Here is a 22,867-nt window from a genome sequence, read left to right on the forward strand (position 1 = left end):
CAAAGTCGAGTAACATTTTGGCGCATCTGTTTATAACTCTACAAGTCTCCGACAAGTTTCCTTGGTTCACATCGGCAACTTGCGTTGACATGCGATGACATTTCACGTACAAGCTGCACTCGCTGACGTAGCTAACTAGCTTTGTTGTCACTTGGATACTGGAGCGCTGCGGGAACGGTGACTGCTCTCTGTGACGTACTATACTGCTTTCCCACTCGTGCTAAAAACACTTTTTTTTCACTTTGAATGCATCGTAGCGCCACTCTGAATGATGCTAAAACTAATAACACAAATACTTAACTTTAAATATATGGATTTTTAAAGCCTTAAAAAAAACAAAAACATCACGGCCAATTATGCAAAATTGACAATTTGCAAATAAAGAATAAGAAAATAAAAACATAAAAGCGTCTCTATAAGAAACCATGATTAGTTTGCTGTTGGTAGCAGTTTTTAAGGATTCCATGCTTTATTTGATGTCACAAATAGACGGTCACATGGCTACAAGAACATGTGAAATTCTATTTTTATTGTGTAAATGATCATTTTGATGATGGTTGTCTATCCGGTTTCTAAAAGCCAACATGGCACACACATATAGGCAAATAACATGACAATGGAAAGTCTGGAATATAATAGAATTGTTAAAAAAAGAGAAAGTCACTATATTTATAAATGGTATTATTATTATTATTACTGACATGTTTGTGGTAGGTTGGGTTGATATCAACGCCATGTGACCATTAGTAATGTAATTGCATGAGACGTGATGCCAGTCATGTTATGTGACTGTATGTGACACATACGCCAGGGTATGTACAATACAGTACATTCATATTTGTGGACCGCAGTCCCAGGGAGATTTATTTTGGGTTCCACAAAGATGATGTTGCGCAAAAGAACACAAAATGTAAAGTGAGTATGAAAACTGTCGTAACCACTCAAAACACATTATGTAAATGGAGCATTGTTGGTGCCTTTTGGGGGGGGTTTCAGAAGGCTTCGCGTCCCATTATGTGCATTATATTTCATTGAAAGTAATGTGTGCCAGTTGGTCAATAAATCAACAAAAAGCAGTTCATTTGCATTTCCTGCAATTGTTTTCAGATGGCAAAGATATAGAGCGGTCGGGGATTTATCGTGCATTCGTTAAATGCACGATAAAAAGGAATGGCATGAAAGGTAAAACTGCCCAATTTATCGTGATTGATTTGAGGTCATCTCGCCCAGCCCTACTACTAATAATTATTATTTCTATTATTATTTTATATATTGTGTTATTATTTTCTCTGATTATTATCTATTATATTGGGTAATATGAGTCTAAAGGTGACTATACAGGTGTTATTTCATGTCTAGAGGGCTCTAATAATGTTAAAACTAGCATTTAGAAGATCGTAAACAGGTTTTCTATGCTAACTACGAAAATATCTTAAAATAAGGAATCCTACTTCATGGAAATTCAGTTATCACGGTCTGGTCTGGAAGCAATCAATTGCCATATACGAGGGATTACTGTAATCCGATACAAACTGTACACTGACTACTCTAAAGTACGTCCAATTGTCATTTTTATGCTAGTTTCCCTTGACAAGACATCAATCAAATGCTTGCTGAAATGTGAATGGTCTACTATATCATCTGTGAATATTTCATGTTTCTTCAAAATGACAAATGAAAGATGCATTTAATTCCTCTTTTCAAACTCAGCTGAACTACAGCTGAACAATTCCTTTCTAATGTCTTTTTTTTGCTTATTAAAACTCTGCTTCCTGACAACCAGAGCCATTAAATACTCCATACCTGTTCAAATCAATTACCTCCCCACGCAAGTGCCCTGCAGCGCTGTTGAGAAGCCACGGAACTAATGGGTTTTGCTGTCCCGGGATCAGATGGGATCAAAACCTTTCCACGGCAATTAAGCCCGCCGTGTGTTTTTTGTTAAAGCCCATTGCGAGTCTATCTGACTAATTCGCTGCTTCAGATAAAAGCGCATGACTCAGCGAGGCCACAAATGCCCTTGACACACTGAGAGTGCCGGTCATTTGGTCCTGAGAGCTATCCATAGCGCTAATTGGCCCACGGGTTAAAAACAGAGCATACAACAAGCTCATATGTAAATGAGGAGGCAGATAACTTGTTGGGCTAAAACATTGGCATGAACAACTGTAGTTATAGGTGCTTTAATAGCCTTTTAATAGATTGCCAAGATGGCAATAGCTGCATTTGAAGTATCATGAGTGATTAGCATCTACCTCTACATGTACTTTCAAATGTCGCTGATGTGAAACTCATGCAAGTTATACTTGCTCTACTGTTGTTTACAAATAACTCATCAGCGCTATTGAGGCTGGCTGAGCAGCTCCTTACCGCTATTGCAACATTGGTTCTGTTGCCGCTGTGTTGCGCAGTATACAGTACTTCTTCATAAATGACTATGTGGTCAAAGAGAGACAGATTTACCTTTCTACTTGCTCATGCACTTCAAATCATTATTCAAGTAAAATAATTAACTTGTTCTGTATAATGACTTTTTACATTTCTCTCTCCAATTATCGCCTGCTTCCAGTTAATGTCTCGTCATCTTTGTTTGAACTTCGCGCCCTCTCAAATTAATAAATAACCGTTGTTTTGTGGTTTAATACGGCCTATTATTAGTACAAAATATGCATATTTAAGCAAATTGTACTTACTGTTGGCCCTATTTAAGCATTTTCAAGCATAAAAATGGCAAAATGAACTAAAATACAAATACAAGGCAAAAGAAGTATTCGAATTGTAGTAATTGTCGTATTGTACATTGAACACTTGGTGTCAGTGTTTGGTGAGATGTCATCGCCAGAAAAGGCATTTATTGCAAGTTTAATTTATCTCACAACAGGCACAATAATAATCAGAATCATAATAATAACACAGGATACTGTTGGGGCCATAACCCACAACAAGCTAAAACTCAACTCGCAATCACCGACGTCACTTCCTGTCCTGTACACATCTGTCCGCCCACCACTAAGGTCTGCTAGACAGCACATGTACTGTGACACACATGAACAGGAGTTTTATTTACGTCTTAACTGGCTTATTTGCTCTTATTAAGACATAATAAGCCATTTAAAACCACCATTGCAATACTAGCCACTGCAAGCAGTACAAGGAACTGCTAACATGTGAGTCTTTGTTATCTTATTTATGTCTATTATGTCTTATTTTCTCTGATTACATCTACTATATTGTCAAGGTGACTATAGGGGTGTTATTTCATGTCTAGAGGGGTCTAATAATGTTAAAAAACATTTTATAAAATCATAAGCAGGTTTTCTTTGCCACAACTATGAAAATATTCAATTTCTTAGTACTGGATCGTACTTCAGAATTTCACTTATTGCAGTTGAGTCTGGAACCAATTAACCGCGGTAAACAAGGGACGACTGTCAATGGCATGGACAAAATTAGAGCATCATGTTACATACTGTGTATTAAATGTGCTTATTACTCATACAGTTGGCTTTAGACAGTTATTCTTTCATATAAATAAGACAGAAGGTCATTTTTTAAAACCGTAAATGTGTTCACACCTCTTATTATGCGTCTTTGAAAGAGTTGTTTGTTTTTGCAAGTTGTAATTAAATTTGGATTAATTGCCCGAAGCATTCCTGTCCTCCCTCTCAGTATTCCGTGACAGAGCAAATATAATTAAAAAAGAAAAAAGGAGAAAGGGGTTGTTCATGTAATGGAGAGGATGTCGATCAGTACCAGACATACTTACAGCATCAGGGAGGGCACAATATGATTACTTTCAAGTTCAAGCAACATTTTAAAGTGCATGCAGAGTTAGGTAGAGGTCCGCCCCTGGCCAAATTGGAGCCTAAGCAAAATTTTATCTGGAAGCCAACCCCACGTTGGACCCCCACTGTGGTCACCACATCTCAAGGACCTAATTGACTCATTTTTCTACTATTTTGCTTAAACCTCAATTTAGTTAGAAGCATTTTTTCGAGTAATTTGAATACACATTAAACAGATTCTTTAATAAATTATTTTTAGCGCAAAATAAATTAACAAGAAAATATGAAACCGTTCGGGGCCTGGATCAAACCCACGCCCTCCCCCTTAAATGCTTAAATAGCAGCAGCTGGACCATTACACCACCGGGATAGCCAGATGGGGAGGTGGATATCTGGCTTTCAACCACGTGACCTAGAGGCAGTTGCGGTCTTCAGACGGGGGGCAAGCATAAGCTACGGCTGAATACACACTCAGAACCAGTGAAAGTTTATCTCAGCGTCAGATGTAATGAAAATGCTTGTAACATGTCAGTTTGCATTCTTACACCCAATCAGTGTGCATGAGTACATTCTTGTACAGACCTGATCAAAATCTTAAAACCAGTCGAAAAATTGCTAGCATTTGCATTTTGCACATTTGCATCTTAATTAGGTTTTAAGTAGAGCTACAATATGCAAAAGCAAGAAGGGGGAGTTTGACAAAAAACATTTGGAACTTGTAATTTAAACAAAACAAAAAAAATTGAAATAGGCTGTTTCTCACCTGATCAAAAGTTTAAGACCACAGGCTATAAAAATGTCCATTTTCTGTCAGGCATTCACACTGTCATGCCCTCCTGATGGCTAAAGTTAAGAAGCTTTCTCTTTTTGAACGTGGTCGGATTGTTGAGCTGCATAAGCAAGGCCTCTCGCAGCGTGCCATTGCTGCTGAGGTTGGGAGCAGTAAATCAGTCATTCTACATTTTTTTGAGAGATCCTGAATATTATGAAAAAAAAAGTCAAGTGGTAGACCCAAAAAAATCACACCTGCGCTGAGCCGGAGGATCCGATTGGCTGTCCATCAAGACACAGGGCGGTCTTTGACCCAAATTAAGGCCCTTACTGGTGCCGACTGCAGCGTAATAACCATCAAACAGCATCTGCAGGAAAAAGGTTTAAAAAAATAAAAAAAGAATTCAAAGACCTCGTCTCCTTCAACGCCACAAAACTGCCCGTTTAGACTTTCCAGGGAGCATCAAACATAGGACATTGAAAGGTGGAAAAAAGCTTTATTCTCTGATGAGAAAAAATGTAACCTTGACGGTCCAAATGGCTTCCAACGTTCCTGGCATGACAAGGAGATCCCACCTGAGATGTTTTCTACCCGACACAGTGGAGGGGGGTCCATCATGATCTGGGGTGCTTTTTTATTCAGTGGAACGCTGGAGCTTTAGGTGGTGCAGGGCCGTCAAACGGATGGAGATGTTGCAGCGGGCATCCCTCATGACTGAGGGCCCTCGTCTGTGTGGTAACAGCTGGGTTTTTCAACAGGACAACGCTGCAGTTCACAATGCTCGCTTGACCAGGGACTTCTTCAGGGAGAATAACATCACTCTTTTGGACCATCCTGCATGTTCCCCTCATTTAAATCCCATAGAGAACATTTGGCGAAGGATGGCAAGGGAAGTTTATAAAAATGGCCAGACGAGGCACGGTCTTCACGGATTTCACTTATTGCGGGCTATTTTGGGAACCTATCCCCTGCGATAAATGAGGGAAACATTGTATACAAATGTTATTTTGGACAGCTAAATATGTTTTCAACCCACTTCCAAAACTGAGTTGAATAGCTTCCTTTCTTTAAAATGTAAATAATGACGATTTGAAGTGCATGAGACACAAATGACACTCTCATTTATGGTCATTTTTGAACAAGTATATTAGCATTACACAGCAGCAACAGAACCAATGTTGTAATAGTGTAAAGGTGCAAACTGCTCAGCCAGCATTAATAGCACTGATGAGTTAATTGTAAACAACTGTACGGAAAGTGTAACACGCTGGGGTTTCACACCAACAGTTGAGTAGCGACATTTTAAAATGCATGCAGAGGTTGATCTGGACAAAGGAGCTGTTCCTGTAATGGAGAGGAGGTCCATCAGCACCAGATGGAATCACATCATCATGGAGGAGGCACACAACATAAGGTCTTTTTTTCTGTATTTGTATTTTGTCAGTGGGATCTTTTTTCCTCCAAGCCGCCAACTCTCAGGCCCTGTCGACACGAATACGGATATTTTGGAACGCTTATTTGTTCATGCATTTTGGCCTGTTTTCCACACGCATACGGAAGTTTTTGTCCGTAAAAACTAAGCTTTTGGAAAACTCCGGCCAGGGTGATGATTTTTCAAAACTCCGGCTGCAGCATATTCGTGTGGATGGTGAAAATGGTCTTTTGGCTTGTTGCTGACAGACGACATAAGAATTACTGTATGCTTTTCCACATTAGATAAGTATAATTTAATGTGTGCAATGGCTAACATAACATTGCTGCTTTCAAGAATGCTGAAATGATTTTTTGGGTGTATAAGAGTAAACATATGCATACTTTCGCTTTACATTGACGAACAATGGACATTTACCGCTGCTATTTTGCTCGCTGAACGGCTCTGACACCCCCGGCCAACGATGGCAATTTGGAACAAGACCCGATCGGACCTCTAGCTGATGGGACCACTTGTTGTTATTTTGGATGAATGGCGTGGGAATGTTAGCATGGCAAGAAGCTTGTGATTGCGTTTGACTGAGCTGCATCAACCGCTCATTGAAAGCTTCCTCGTTATATATGCCTGCCTTGTTCTGCATAATTGTCGTGGAGGCAATTAAACAAGGACAATTTGCCAGACACACAATTATTTCAGCACTGATGGCGTCACAGCCGATGGAGTTCTTCTTGATTGATAAAATGAACTACACTTCTTAGCACTGCTGCATTTTAATAAAGAACATTTTTTATCCATTTTCAGTTCAATAAATGTTGCTGACAAATGTGAAATAACGTACTGAAAAGTATCGCTACTTTGCTAGCAGTCCACATGTAGCTTCTACTGTACATCACCATGTATGTTATCATACATCTACAGAAATGACGTCATTGGCGCATCTGATTGGTTAAAAGCGTAACCGACCATGGCTGCAGCGCCCCCCTTACTTTGGCATGCGCATGACAGCCTGCATATGCGTATTCGTGTGGATAGGAATAGTTTTAAAACGTCATCGTGTGGGTAGAGATTTTTGTGACACCAGAGAAAATATCTGTATTCGTGTGGGCATGGCCTCAGGTGTGATAGGAGCCAATATGTTTAATGCACAAGGTGCAAGCTGCTAATGCACTTGTGCTGTTGTCCACAGCGCCTCCTTGACACCTCGCAGGACAAGGTGTTGGCCATGTTTGCCTCCCTTGCTCTGGGTAACACAACATGTGTCAGTGTTCCTTTTACTCACGCTTGATGTTACTGACCCAGCGGAAACTGAGCGACGGAGCATCTCAATGCCATTGAATGGGGATTATTACTTCTGTAGCAAATTGCGCTGAAGTCACTTCTAATTTTACTTCTTATTGGCTGTCAAAAATAGTGCGTTAGCAGTACTAACTAATTTATTTCATTAATTACGTTAAACTTTTCATGTCAAGCCACACCTCTGTTACGGCACAGTGTAGTGCCCCCACACAGTCACACGGTCTGACGCTCTTTTATAACTTTATTTTGACTTGAACACATCAACAGCAGTGCAATTCCAACATCATATATTTTCAACTTACAAACACGTCTGGCTGCATTTAAGTATGCTGGGAAATCGCATAAAATAAATGTACAGTACACTCAAAACATGTGACTCTTAAATTAAATCATCTTAAATCATCTTAAATTACGTGGTGTCTTTGAGTGCGACCCCTCATTGCTCATACAGTACGAACGTGGTTCAAGTGTGATTAAAATGATTGCTACTATTAAGAGACTAGTGTTAGGGAAAGGCATTTTCAGCTCTTTTAGCTCATTTAAAATTTTCAGTTCATTTGGAGCTGTTAATACATACAATCATATTTAATTGTTTCCTGTCATTTATCCTTCTGTTCATAAAATGCAGTAAAAAAAACTGCATATTACACACATTGTTGCAAATGGTAATTACTCATGATTACTTAATTTGAAAACTGTTCTTAACGTGAAATTATTAATTGACAGCCCTACTTTTTAAAAATGATTTTCTTCATTTCTACACTTTACTAGCATATTTATTTCATTTATTTTCTGTATGATGCAGTGCATGTTGTACACTGCTGCAAACCACAGTAAAAATGTGTCAATATGAAGATTCTGTGATTGTGTGCTCCAGGTGGTCCTGGTCGGCTCCTCTGTGAATGAGCGTGATCAGATGCTGTTCATCAGCACCGACGAGGGCTCTTCCTTCCAGCGGCAGACAGTCTACTTCACGCCTAGCACGCTCATCTTTCACCCCAAGGAGGAAGACAAGCTCCTGGCCTACTGCAAGGATGGAAGGGTGACTGTTTATACAGTATCATGTTTGGACTCTCCTTTGGAGTTAATTAATTTCAAATACAACGCTGTGTGTTGTCTCCAGCTGTTTGCCTCTACTGATTTGGGCCGAAAGTGGACATTGCTACAGGAGCGGGTGACCAAGGATCGTGCATTCTGGTCAGTCAAAAACATTATCCATCCTGCCTTCCTGGTCGTAAAGTCTGAATGCTCTGTTTATTCCTCACACAATAGATGTACTATAAGCTTTTGATCGTGTTGTCCAAAATCTAGCCTTGATGCTTAAAAATGATTTTAGTTAGCCCTACTTGGATAAACTATGTTTTGTGTATCTGTAGTTTTAATGCTGGTGAGCTGTTTGTCCAGGCTTGAGTGTGTGGCTCCAAGAAGCACTATTGTGCACCACTTACATATACAGTCATCCCTAACTCTATTGCGTTTTTTAAATAATGTATTAATTAATTTATAATGTCAGCTGGGATAGGCTCCAGCATACCCCCGTGACCCGAGTGAAGACAAGCGGCGTAGAAAATGAATGAATGAATGAATAATAAATTATCACTGTTTCGTGGTTGACTATGGTCTATTGTTAGTCAAAAAAATGCATATTTAAGCAAATATTATGTATTCTTTCACTACATTAAGCATTTTCAAGCATAGAAATGTTCTAAATGAACTAAAATACAAATTCAGTTTAAGGCAATACTGTCAGGAACGGCGTGAGCAAAACCACTACGAGAAAAAGGCTGGTAGGGAAAAAACAGGCACAAAGGAGAAGAACAAAATACGCTGCTGGAAAAGCCACGCAGGAATAATTGGCTGTATCAAAAAAAATCATAAGTCAAGCGGGAAGTGGTACTTACAACACGATACAGACAAAAGCCAGAGAGCAGTTACAGGGAAAGAGCAAACACAAACCGAGCTAAGCAGAGGGCGTGAGCAGCATGAAGTACAATCTGGCTACGAGTGAGTCCTGCTGCTATGATGCAGGAAAATCCGCCTTCTGCAGGGCGGCGGTGCACTGCAAAGACATGGCAGATAGGCGGCAGCAGAGCGACAACACAGAACATGACAGTATCCCTCTCTCAAAAGGCGCCCCCTGGCAGCCCACCTGGTTTATCAGGGTGGAGTGAGTAGAGGTCGCTAATGAGGGTCGGGTCGAGGATACAGGAGCGGGGTAACCAGGAGCACTCCTCGGGTCCATATCCCTCCCTGACGACCAGAATCTGCATCCTTCTTCCCCGTCTTCTGGCGTCCAAAATTGCCTTCACTGTGTAAGAAGGCTGACCATTGAGTAAGCACGGTGGAGGAGGCTGGGCCAGCAGGCACAGTGGGCTTGTGGATACTGGCTTGAGACAGGAAACATGGAATACAGTACTGGGTGTACCTTAAGTGATAGAGGTAGTTTGAGCTTGACTGACAAATGGTTGATGACGAAGTCGAAGACGTACAGTCCCACAAACCTCGGTGCCAGCTTCCTGCTGATACCTACCAAAGGTAAGTCCCGGGAGGATAACCACACCTCCTGACAGGCCTTGTTCTCCGATGCTGGAATTCCGTGGCGGTCTGCTACAGTATCTGACGGTAACGTGCCGCTGTCCAATTGAGTGCTCGCCGAATATGCACCTGGACCACCGGCACCGAGACCTCCTTCTCCTGCGATGGGAATAGCGGGGGTTGATAACCATAGGCAGCTTTGAATGGTGACATACGTGTAGCCGAGCACTCCAGGGTGTTATGGGGATACCCCACCCAGGGGAGGTGGGCGGCCCCTGCAGAAGGGAACCGGTGACAGATGCAGCGCGGCCTCCAAGTCCTGGTTGGCCCACTCGGTCCGGTCTGAGTATGATAGCCCGAGGAGAGGCTCACTGACGCTCCCAGTGCCTTGCAGAACTCTTCCAGACCTGTATACTGTATCAAACTGGGACCCCCTGTCCGACACCACATCCATAGGTATGCCATGAAGCCTGAAGACTTGTCACACCAACAGTCGCGCCTTCTCCAGCGATTACGGCACTTTGGGCAAGGCGATGAAGTGAACTATCTTAGTGAATCGATCCACAATATTACTGCAGATCACAGTGTTGTCGTTAGAATGTGGCAGCCCCATGATGAAGTCCAGAGCAATGTGTGACCAAGGGCGGGAGAGAACGAGTAACGGTTGGAGAAGACCAGCACGTGGACGATGCAACCACTTGCTCCTGGCGCAGACAGAGCAGGCCGAGACGAACTCCTTCACATCAGATGCCATGGCTGGACACCAAAACGTTTGTGTCACGACGAATAGTGTGTGCCTGACTCCTGGTTGACAAGTCATCAACAGCTTGCCCGACGGGCACCACTCTGGTTGCTTCAAGCCTTACGCTGCTTCCGACACCCTTCTCTCCACCTCTCACTGCAGAGCCCCCAGAACCCGGGCTACAGGCACGATAGTCTCTGGTGTCTTATCCACCCTTGCTGGGCAGAAAATCCTGTACAAAGCGTCAGGCTTGATATTACATGAGTCGAGTCTGTATGTATTAGAGAAATTGAAACGGCTAAGAACAAGGACCAACGTGCTTGTAGCCAAGGTTCTTGTGGTCGGTCATCACCATGAATGGAAGGGCCGCGTCCTCCAGCCAGTGGCTCAGTCCAGCTAGTGCCAGCCAGCAACTCCCTATTCCCCACGTCGTAGTTCCCCTCGGCGTTGTTGAGGTGGTGTGAGAAAAATGCACATGGGTCTCCACCTCTGGTCGACCGGAGAGAACTGGGCAGGACCGCCCCCACTCCTGTATCCAACACGTCGACCTCTACAAGAAATTGCAAAGCAGGATCAGGATGCATAAGTACAGGAGCAGAGGTAAAACATGATTTAAGTTTAACAAAGGCTGTTTCCGCCTCTGGGGTCCACACAAACGGAACTAGTGAATGTAAGCCTTGTAAGAGGTCCCACCTTGCTGCTGTAATTGCGGATAAAACGCATGTAAAAGTTAGCAAACCCCAGGAACCTCTGCAAGTGCTTCCTTGATATTGGAGAAGGCCACTCGACTACCGCCTCGATAGTGACAGGATCGGCTCGCACCTGGCCGTTCTCCACAATGTACTCCAGAAACGATACGGAAGCCGAATGGAATTCACATTTCTCCGCCTTGACGAAAAGCAGATTCTCCAACAGACGTTGTACTATGAGGCGGACGTGATGGACATGCTTCTCAAGGACAGAATATCATCAAGAAGCATCACGAACAAAATTGATTAATCATGTTCTTGAGTACATCATTGATCAGAGCTTAGAACACAGCAGGGGCATTAGTGAGACCAAATGGCATGACAAGGTATTCAGAAATCTATCTTTCACTCACCCTCTTTCACTTTCAAATGTTAGCAACACTAGCATAGCTATGTGACCTACAGTGCTAACATTGCAGACACATTTTAACAGCAACGTCATGCTAGGTTAGAGTATTCATGAAGAAAAACAAAATGATCAAACTTACAGACCCCATATCTGAAGCTGATTGACGGATATTTAACAGAGCACCATGTTGCATTTTATGATGTGTAGACTTCTTTTAAAAGTGACGCGAACAAGTGGGGGACCTTTAAAACAAGAAATAATGAAGGCATATTGTATTAGCTTATTCAATAGCAAATGTGTAGTTATAAGTTTTTATAAAGTCGAACGGCTAATCCCAACAGCTTATTTATACGTCTTTACATTTTTTTGCGTGAGAGGCAACAAGAGGTAATGATGCAACTCCCCACTAATGCAATTTTAAGCCATAAAAAGGGCCACTAGGTGGCAGAAGTGCATTTGATCAGAGCTCGGCAGAGATAATGGGGACGGAAGAAACACACTTGACATTAAGGAGGAAGTGGAAGAGCGTGGAGGAGTGTAGCGTGTAGAAAGGAAATTTTAACGCATGCACACACGCACGCACACACACAAACCGCGTGTCAAGTATGGCGCTAGCCAATTCGAATGTGTGGATCTCAATGCAGAGGAACACAGTCAAAAAGGTAACAAAAAATATTTAATGAGAACAAATGGTTTCCACAAAGAGAAAAAGTACAACACAAATATGAAAGTCCAAAAGGGTAGCAAAACTGAAAACGCTGACAGCAAAAGGCTGACTGGGAATAACTAACATTATCGTAGAACAAAAACTCTGCTGGCACACCCAAGCAGGAAGCACGCAGCATTAGCGTATCGCAAAAAACACAGGAAGCACATGGCGAGGCACAACACGGACAACAGGAGTCAGAAAGCAGGGAAAAAAGTGGTGAGCAGGTAAGTCACGAGGTACAATCTTGCAACGAGGACAAGCTGCTGCCGTGCTTAAGAGGGAATAGCAGTTGATTGCTTGCCGATGTGCCCCTGAGTTTCCGCCTCCGCCGGACGGAGTCCACTGCAACCAAAAAGCAGACAGGCGGCAGCAGAGCGACAGACGCGGAACGTAACAGAGTGTTCAGTTCCAAATGTGAAAATTGTAAATAGTTCATGCTGTTATACAAGTATTTGTAAATAAGTTATTATGATGTAAACAAAAAACATTTTTGTGTTGTGTATATTGTGGTACAGTTGTTTTGATATTTGTACTGTTATAAAAGCTAAATTTGTTTTTTTACAAAGTGAAAGTAATGCTTGAAATGCATCTTTTCACAAAAGCTGTTTTTCTCCCTTTTCTAGTAGGGAACTGATATTTTCCTGAAACTTACCTATGTACTACTGCTAATTACTAAAGAATGGAAAAAGGTAGAAACAAAACTTTTTTTTATGATGAACGACGGGAGTCTAGTCTTTCTTTTGGTAGGTTCTGTGTTTATGTAGCCATAGAACACAATATTCTGTGTGCCTTGAAAGATCAGTCAAAATCATGTAAAATGGCTGGCTAAAGGGCTTGTCTTTTGGAAAACGGCTGGGATTGAACGAGTTAATGTATTGTTTTTCTATTTGTACATTTTACCGGCATTTTACACTAATATCTCTCTGAACTCCAATTCAAGGGAATTTTCTGTGAAGTTGGATGCAAATGCAAAAGTGGCTGCCTTCATTCATTCATTCATTTATTCATTCAAATACTAAATTGTGAAGACTATGAGCCCAAAAGTAAAAAAAATAATAAAATGGTATCTTTTTGATCCCAGGTCTGTACCCGAGGTGGATGTGGACCCTGATTTAGTGCACATGGAGATGCAGGACACAAGTGGAGGTATAGTGGCGTTTTGTTTCCAAGCAATCTTGTGTGTGACCTCATGAGACAGCAAATCTAGATCGCCATATCAGCTGACTAACAGATGGACAGGTTAGTGCTTAACTCCTCTTGTGGAGCCCCTGCAGGGAAAAACAGCCAAGTACATGTAAAAGAGATTGTGTGTGCGTGTGTGTTTTACAATTCTGAGACCGACCTCATCTATTTTGTGTATCCTAATCCGTAATCTCTGTAAATAAACCTGAGACGCTAGCCCATCTGGAGCAATAAAAAATAACACTTGATGGTTCAAGTCCTTAGGGGAGAGGTGCAAACCCCCTCCCTCCACACACACACGCACACACACACACACACACATATGCACAAAGATGCTGCCTGCAATGTAAAAGCTGTCTTGCCGTGAAACAAACCTGCCTTTGTTTATGGAGGGTGACGGCTAGAGACTGTTTGTCTGAGCCAGCTGCCCAGGCACGAAAGCTCTTCCTGGGGCTATACAGCACCACGCGGTCCCATCTCCGTTTCTCCACATGCTGGTGCAACCAGGATTGCCCGACCAATCTGTTTGGTGTTGTGCCCTCCTATCCACAAGTGCCACAGCCAAGGTGGCACTTGTGTCTGTCAGCGTGTCAGCGCTGTCACGCTGCAAAGGAATTATATTTCATATGGAGGTGAGAGATGGTGATCCACTGATGGAGGTAGCAAGTATGGGTTACATGGAGACTCTCATTGAGAAGATATTACATCTCTCTTGCGTTTCTAACACTTAGTACATGTGTGCATGTCCAACGTGGCACCATCATGCAGGATAAAGTGTGCGCGCCACCAGCTGGAATTGCACATTTTGCCAAATCTAATTGTTATATAACAAGCCCTCTTCCTTATGCCACGCTGATTAAATGTCCCTTATATGTTGCCAATATATTTGCTCTGTCAGGTGACACTACATTATAAAGACGATATATTTTGATGTAAATTTACCAGTTAGCAGGTTGGGAAAATAATTGAATTTTAAGGAAACTGCACTTTTTGGTGGGAATTTTGCCCATTATCCACAATCCTTATGTGAGACATTAACACATACACACATGATCAAAATTTTAAGACCAGTTGAAAAATTGCTCCAATTTGTATTTTGCACATTTGGATCTGAATGAGGTTTTAAGTAGAGGTACAATATGTAAAAACAAGAAGGGGGAGTGAGACAAAAAGCATTTGGAACGTAGTTTAAACAAAAAAAAAAATGGAAAAAGGTTGTTTATCACCTGATCAAAAGTTTAAGACCACAGGCTATAAAAATCAAAATCTGCTCAATATTGTTCTTTTTCTGTCAGGCATTCACACTGTCATGCCCACCTGATGGAAGCTAAGAAGCTTTCTCTTTTTGAACGTGGTCAGATTGTTGAGCTGCATAAGCAAGGCCTCTCGCAGCGTGCCATTGCTGCTGAGGTTGGGTGCAGTAAATCAGTCATTCTACATTTTTTTTGAAAGATCCTGAGCATTATGGAACAAAAAAGTCAAGTGGTAGACCCAAAAGAATCACACTTGCGCTGAGCCAGAGGATCCGATTGGCTGTCCATCAAGACACAGGGTGGTCTTTGACCCAAATTAAGGCCCTTACTGGTGCCGACTGCAGCGCAATAACCAATCAGACGGCATCTGCGGGAAAAGTGTTTAAAAAACAAAAAAGGAATTCAAAGACCTCGTCTCCTTCAACGCCACAAAACTGCCCATTTAGACTTTTCCAGGGAGCATCAAACATGGGACATTGAAAGGTGGAAAAAAGTTTTATTCTCTGATGAGAAAAAATGTAACCTTGACGGTCCGGATGGCTTCCAACGTTACTGGCATGACAAGGAGATCCCACCTGAGATGTTTTCTACACACAGTGGAGGGGGGTTAATCATGATCTAGGGTGCTTTTTCATTCAGTGGAACACAGGAGCTTCAAGTGGTGCAGGGTCGTCAAACGGCGGTTGCTTACGTGCAGATGTTGCAGCGGGCATCCCTCATGACTGAGGGCCCTCGTCTGTGTGGTAACAGCTGGGTTTTTCAACAGGACAACGCTGCAGTTCACAATGCTCGCTTGACCAAGGACTTCTTCAGGGAGAATAACATCACTCTTTTGGACCATCCTGCATGTTCCCCTCATTTAAATCCCATAGAGAACATTTGGGGATGGATGGCAAGGGAAGTTTATAAAAGTGGGCATCAGTTCCAGACAGTTGATGCCCTTCATGAAGCCATCTTCACCACTTGGAGCAATGTTCCCACTAGCCTCCTGGAAACACTCGTATCAAGCATGCCCAAACCAATTTTTGAAGTGATTAACAAGAACGGTGGAGCTACTCATTACTGAGTCCTACTGAGAACATTTTTTGTTCTGGTTTGGAGATGTTTTTGTTATTTTTGAGCGATGGTCTTAAACTTTTGATCAGCTGATAAACCGCCTATTTCAGTTTAATTGTTGTTTTCAATAAATTACTTTTTCAAAATGCTTTTTGTCTTACTCCCCCTTCTTGTTTTTGCATATTGTAGCTCTACTTAAAACCTCATTAAGATCCAAATGTGCAAAATGCTAATTCTAGCAATTTTTCAGCTGGTATTAAGATTTTGATCAGGTCTGTATGTCTCTCTCTTTTCTGTGTGTTCTAAAGATATAAAAAGAGATCAAAAGAGACAGATCATTACTGAATGTAATGAGAAACACTTATTCCACCTATAAAGCCTCCAAAAAGCACCAACAACCCTCCATTTGCATATAGTGTGACATGCATATTAACCAAGCTACAGCGACATCGTTATGCCGATCGAACTACGTTACTGGCACGTTGATACTTCACTGCAACACACCGGCTAGCCACTGGCTGGGTAGCGACTAGCTCCACAACCATTCACCCGCAGCACGTCAGCACCACGCTCACAATGCCTCAGGCCACTACCAAAAATGTAAGGCTACATATTGGAGCTGCCGCCACTGCTGCTGTGTTTTTATTTTTGAGTTTGGAAAAGCTAATGCTAGGTGTAGGCGTTTGTTTTTCTATGTTGCTATGTGAAATCAATGTACTGAGGAAGGAAGTTCTGGTAATGCTTAAAAGGACGAAAATACGGCCAAATGCTTGTTGTTATCATGAATGTATCTGTTACTACATGGTTACAGCGTGTATATAAAACCATAAAAGCGTGTATATAAAACCATAAAACCTTGTTGGAGGTTTTTGGAGATGTTTTAATAGCGGTCTTTGTAGGAAGCATAGGGGTGTCCCATTATGTGCAGTAATGAGCTGTCTCTTTCTATCTGTTTTTATATCTTTAGAACGCACAGAAAAGAGAAATACATATGAGTTCATGTCTCACATGAGCATTGTGGATGATACAAATTTATCCTTTATATTAGTAATTAAAGCAAAATTGTATTGGTATTGTTTTAAACAATTACTTTAAAAAATGTAATTATTAATAATTGAATTGAAAATGATGCGCTGTGTCTCAATTCACGCAATTCACACTCTTCTTAGGCTTAGTGTTTTCAGTGCATAAGTGCATTCATAATGATAAGTACGGCAAAAAGCAGTGCACTGTCAGTATCCCGATGTTGCACTCAAAACGGCCAAAATAGTGAGTGTGAATCAGTAATGTGTGGTCAGGGAAAAATAAAAAAATCATAAGAAAATAAAATCGTCATTAAAAATAATAATAATAATAATGGTAACACAAAAGAAATGCTCATTCATTCATTCAGTCATTTTTTGTGCCGCTTAATCCTCATCAGGGTTGCGGGGGTATGCTGGAGCCTATCCCAGTTGACTTTGGGAAAAAGGCAAGGTACACCCTGGACTGGTCACCAGCCAATCACAGGGCACATATAGACAGACAATCATTCACACTCACACTCACATTCATACCAATGGACAATTTAGAGTCGCCAATTAACCTTACAATAAACAAAATAAATATCCATCCATCCATCCATTTTCTATACCGCTTCTCTTTAGGGTCGCGGGAGCATGCTGGAGCTTATCCCAGCTGACAGGCGGGTTACACCCTGGACTGGTCGCCAGCCAATCGCAGCAAAATAAATATTAATATTTATATTATGTATTATTAATATACATTTTCTGTATTTAGATATGTTAGAAATTGGTTTTCTGTATGATTCCAATCATTTTCTTAAATCCAAATTGCTGAATTTGCACATGTCTTGAGCAAATACAGGGCAGAAACGTGATAGATTATCATGATGAAAAATAAAAAAAACAAATGTATTTTCTGTCTGATTCCAATCGTTTTTAACATTTCGTTGGGTAAAAATTGCTGAATTTGCACATTTCCTCATCAAATATAGGGCAGAAACCGAAGTTGAGGCTGGCACGATCGTCTCTTCTCGGTTTAGTGCGCAAGCCCCTCCCACCGGGTGCACTCAGTGAGTGCACTGAGTTGGATCATGGCCCCTGCCAGTTTCTGTTTGTCAGCATGTCGCCAGTAATTTAATGTTGCAGAAACATTTATTAGACACCATGACTTTGTACATTAATGTCTTTCAAGTAAGTGTGACAGTTTTGTAGAGTTAATGTAGTTGTTTTTATTCCCCATAGTAGGAGTAGTTGCCCTATGTGTGTTTTCTTACCTGTTTCATGTTGTGCTGTCATTTTTGTGTGCACACCGTGATTGTAGTTAGTTGTCTGTTTAGTGAGCACATCTGTTTATTTTGCTGTGTGACAAGCTCACTGTGAGTCCAATGTTGGCTAGTGCTTAAAGAGGCTGTTCCTTTAAGCACGCTTACACTGACTAGTGGGACTCAACTTCGACACAAAATATATAAGCTTAATATAAGCCGCCCATAAACTTTGATGTCAAATAGGGTGCCACACCGCGGGCCGCAAGTTTAAGGCAGCAGTCTCTTAATTGCAAACCTTCAACTATGTGTTCGTCTTCTACAGGCTACCTGTACGTCACCTGCCTCATCCAGAACTGCTCCGACAAGATGGTGACAGCTCAGTTCCTGGGCAAAATCGACCACAACTCTCTGTCGGTGCAGGACGACTACATTTTTGTCAAGGTAAAGTGACCACAACAATCACTTGGAGTAAAGAAAAATCAGACACACATTTCTGCTGCAACTATGACAGAATATGTCGCAGTATGATTATTATTTACAATATTCACAGTGAATATACTTCTGCAGCCTGTGTTTACTAGTATCTATGATGTGTGTGCGTGTGTGCGTGCATAAGCTAATGCAATTGCTGAGTTGTCGTTCCTGCAGATAAGAACCCAATCGGCTATGTTGGAAGTAATCTTGCCTTGTCTATAATGGACTTGCAGCACAGTACAACCAATTTGAAGGCAATAATGGCTCAATGTGTTGTTGTGTAGCAATAGAGAGTCCCTTTTGTGAGATAGAATGAGTTGTATTGTTTGTGTTTGTGCTTATGCAAAGACAGAATATTGATATGATATGATGACCACGACTTTACATGCACCTGCACTTAACAATGAGATGTTGACAATACATAAAGTATGTAATATATGAATGGCAATATGATTGCACTGTGATTGTAGTGCGTCATACTATAGAGGCCTTTCTAAGGCTGAGTTCACTGTACTCTGGTACAGGCCAAACATATTTAAAAAAAAAAAAAAGCATTTGCAAAAGCATCATGGTAAAGAATATGAAAGATTTTTAGTCAACTAGTACTACGAAGAAAAAAAAGCCATTACAATGTTCGGTCCACTGCTGAATTAGAAGAACAACTAACCTACTGTAGACTGCCTTTCTTGGAAGTCAAGGCAACTACGGTACATTTCTATGCAAGTGGACAGAGACCATCTCAAGCATTCTGGGCAGTCTTGTTTGGATTGGCTGGAGTTCCAAGTCTGAGTGCACCCTAATGTTAAACACAGTACAACCCCACACCATGATGAATGAACACATTTTTACATGAATATCATGAATGATGGAGTAAAAGACCATTAAAGTAGTTGATACAGTCGCTATGGCAACAGCAGAGATGTTCCCACTGTTATTAAAAGTTACATATGGTTGCTTAAACATGCCGGTTCACCCCCGTCAGTCACCGAAGGTCATTTTAATTCTGCGAGCGTGTTTCACATATTTATTGAGCCCCGTCACTTTGAATATGACTCATTCCATGTTCCTCACACTGCCACCATTCACTCGGCCACTGGTGAGCTTTTCTGCTGTTCCTCGGCAGGACAAGGTCTGTGTAATGGCGTGGGGGTGGAATCTTTACTTTTACACTGAAGCAGGCATGAGTCACCAGCAAAGGGTGTTGGATCTAACACTCGTTGGCTCACTTTGTGAAGAAATATAGAATTCTTTTTTTTTAATTCTTCATTTGCACAACTGGGCACAACGGTGCAGTCGCTACAGTGATGCTCAACTACACTGAGGGCTGTATTGTATTTTTACCAATTCAAATAAGCGTCACAATAGTGTTTTAGAACATGATGCTGGAATTTAGACAGTTTAGAAGTACTAACTACTGGGGACACACCGTTTTGTGTGTTTGTAGCTTTAATGCTAATGAGCTGTGTCGCCAAGAAGTGCTATTGTGCGCCACTCTTTTACTTATAAACTGTAAGTCTGCACTTGTCTCACATTATACTGGAGATGCCATTCATCACATACAAACGTAACATGAAACCTTGAGGTTCTTTAAACATGAAGAGCCTCCCGGCTAGTTGGATGGGTCAGAAAAGTAAAGCGTTTTGCTTCTCACAACAATGTGTTCAAAAGAGTAATACATTTGCACCAGAAAACCTTTTGGCATGAAAAAGTCAGACCTCACAATCGCTGTGCGTTATTTTCCCTCCCTTTGTATCACTGCGCGCTGCAGCTTGTCCATTGTTGCGTATGTGTTTCACAGTACTCTCACTTTGGCGCTCTCGCGTTGCAGCACTTGTCATCCGTGCATGTAAACACTGTGAAACACATACACAACATGTGGCAACGCTCAGTGACGCGCAGGGAAAGAAAGTAATGTGGAGTGATTGTGAAGTCTGACTGACGTTTTCAGGTCAGATGGTTTTGTGGTGGAAATGTATTAGTCTGTTGAACACTTATTGTTTTGAGAAGCAAAACGCTTTACTTTTCTGACCACTCCCAACTAGGGGGAACTACTTTCTTCAACAACAAAAACTGACCAGAACTTGGCTCACGGTTTGATGCACTACACTGCTGATGGTGATGTCACACAACTTCATGTTAAAACATCTGAACTATCCCTTTAAAGCCGACTGTCGTCCCTCAAAAGCTGGTGTAAACAAGTAAGGGAGATGATAGAATTTTTTCACATTTGGTGTTCATGAACACATATTACTGTTAGGATGTCATCAAAAAGTCACATTTGCATCATTTAAATGAATACATTTTTTAAATATATAATACAGTCAAACCTGTCTTAGCGGCCACCTTTATAGAACAGCCACCTGCCTATAGCAGCCACTGAAAAATCCCCCCAGCAAATTTACATGTTATAGACCCTGTGTATAGCAGTCACCTGTCTTAACGCGGCCAGCGGCCACCCATTTTGTCTCCCTTGGTCAATATCTGACCACATATAGCGGCCAAATTACCAACTCAAGTAGAAGCTTCATGCACTAAAAAGTTTTGTTTTTCAATCAATGAAGCCGTCGTGTGTAGACTTTAATTACTGAGTCCTAGCTCAGTCACAATCATTCACAAGATCCACACAAACTGTCAGTTGCTCCACATAAAAAAGCCGTCTTCTTTTGAGCTTGCTATTTCCTGGTCAAACATGTAACTTTAAGAGCATTTGCACCAAAACATTACCGCAAAGTAGGCTGGGAACAGGACGTGCTCCCAGCGACGCTAAAAAAAAACATACGCTAGCATGCATGCGGCAGCGGGAGCAAAACTGAGTTCGGTTGTACTTAATTGAAGTATTTTAGAATGTACTCACGTTATTTTTGATCAATCCTCATCCACAAATCCATCAAAGTCCTCATCTTCTGTATTCGACACAAAAAAAGCCGTCTTCTTTTCCGTTCGCTACTAGTCTGTTAACTTGTCAGTGTTATTCAGCTCCGAAGCAAAGAAGGAAACTTCTCCTGTTGCTTCTGCCAACTTTATTTATTGAGCGCGGCCACCAGACAGCAGCTCAGAACACACACACATCTCTCAGCATCGTCTCTCCTTCCTGCTTGCCCACAAGGCAAAGGTTAAACAAGCCCCACTACATAGCTGTCCAGCCAATGCCTGTAACAAGTGACACCGTTTATTTCCTGGTGTGCACTGGTCAATACTGTAATGCCGCTTGTTGTGGGGAAGGAGAGACTCACGTCGCCGATGCACTTTAATGGCTTTATTACCAGCAGAGAACACTGCAGGACTTTACATCCACGCCAACATAAACACACTTCCCAACTCTCTCCAAACTCACAGCTAGCACTGAGCCTAGCTCTCCTGCTCGGGACGCCCACCGTCACTTCCCGTCACTTCCTGATGAACTAAAGCTGTAATGACACTCTGCCGTATAAAAAGTAAAATATTAAAAACAAGTGTAAGACATTACTAGCACAGCTTTGTTCTGTGGGTCGTGGATATATTTTATCAGTTATTATTAAGCCTCTAGCTTCCTTTTAGTAAGTAAAAACCTTGGCTATGATTGCACTACATTGTCATGTAGACCTACAAAGTACACTTGGAAAAACAAGAGGTGAATAAATGTATTGCAACTGATGTGAAACTGATGAGGGGTAGGATTAAATAAGCTTTGCTTCTTCCTACTCCTTTTTGGACATGCAAAATTGTGAATTGTACTATGTGATTGTGCTACTGTTTGACTCATGCATGTTCAGGATTAAAACCATAAACCATGATAATAACAAGCCTAGTAGTGCTGTACAACTTTTATCCGCAGTCCGCAGTGCCCTCTACTGGTCAACATTATTATTATTATTATTTTCCTTTTTTTTTCCTTTTTTTTCCCTCTACTGGTCAACATTCAAACTGGACACCAACCTGTCTATAGAGGCCACCTGTCTATAGCGGCCATTTTTGCAGACTCCCTCTAGTGGCCGCTATAGACAAGTTTGACTGTAATTGTATTGCGTGTCATTAATTGTTCTGGTTATTATTAGTAGTATTGTTTGCACCATGGCTTTGTTTGTTTTTTAAATACAGGTGACCACTGGGAATCGCACCAAGCACTATGTGTCGCATCAACGCAACGAATTTGTCCAGATGAAGTTTCCCAAGTACGCCTTGCCAAAGGTAAGGATGTTTTGACTTTATGTACAATTTGCATTGCAGTTTTTAGTCTCATTGTAGCCCAGCGGAGGCCAAAGGTTTTCCACTGAAGAATTCATAC

General features: G+C 41.6%; 1 protein-coding gene across 7 annotated transcripts in view; it reads left to right on the top strand.

Moving 5' to 3' along the window:
- Window positions 1-22,867, top strand: part of sorcs2 (sortilin-related VPS10 domain containing receptor 2) — a 206,508-nt gene that overhangs the window by 143,397 nt on the left and 40,244 nt on the right. For all 7 annotated transcript variants that reach the window (XR_008566212.1, XM_054752879.1, XM_054752880.1 and 4 more), the window contains 5 exons: window positions 8,163-8,327; window positions 8,409-8,482; window positions 13,451-13,515; window positions 18,452-18,570; window positions 22,681-22,770. Coding sequence is in view for 6 of the 7 variants with exons in the window: in XM_054752879.1 (XP_054608854.1) it covers window positions 8,163-8,327; window positions 8,409-8,482; window positions 13,451-13,515; window positions 18,452-18,570; window positions 22,681-22,770 (513 nt within the window). In the remaining variant the exon portion in view is untranslated. The remainder of the gene's footprint in view (window positions 1-8,162; window positions 8,328-8,408; window positions 8,483-13,450; window positions 13,516-18,451; window positions 18,571-22,680; window positions 22,771-22,867) is intronic.

Source organism: Dunckerocampus dactyliophorus, chromosome 15, assembly GCF_027744805.1.
Source record: "Dunckerocampus dactyliophorus isolate RoL2022-P2 chromosome 15, RoL_Ddac_1.1, whole genome shotgun sequence".
Classification (NCBI taxonomy): domain Eukaryota; kingdom Metazoa; phylum Chordata; class Actinopteri; order Syngnathiformes; family Syngnathidae; genus Dunckerocampus; species Dunckerocampus dactyliophorus.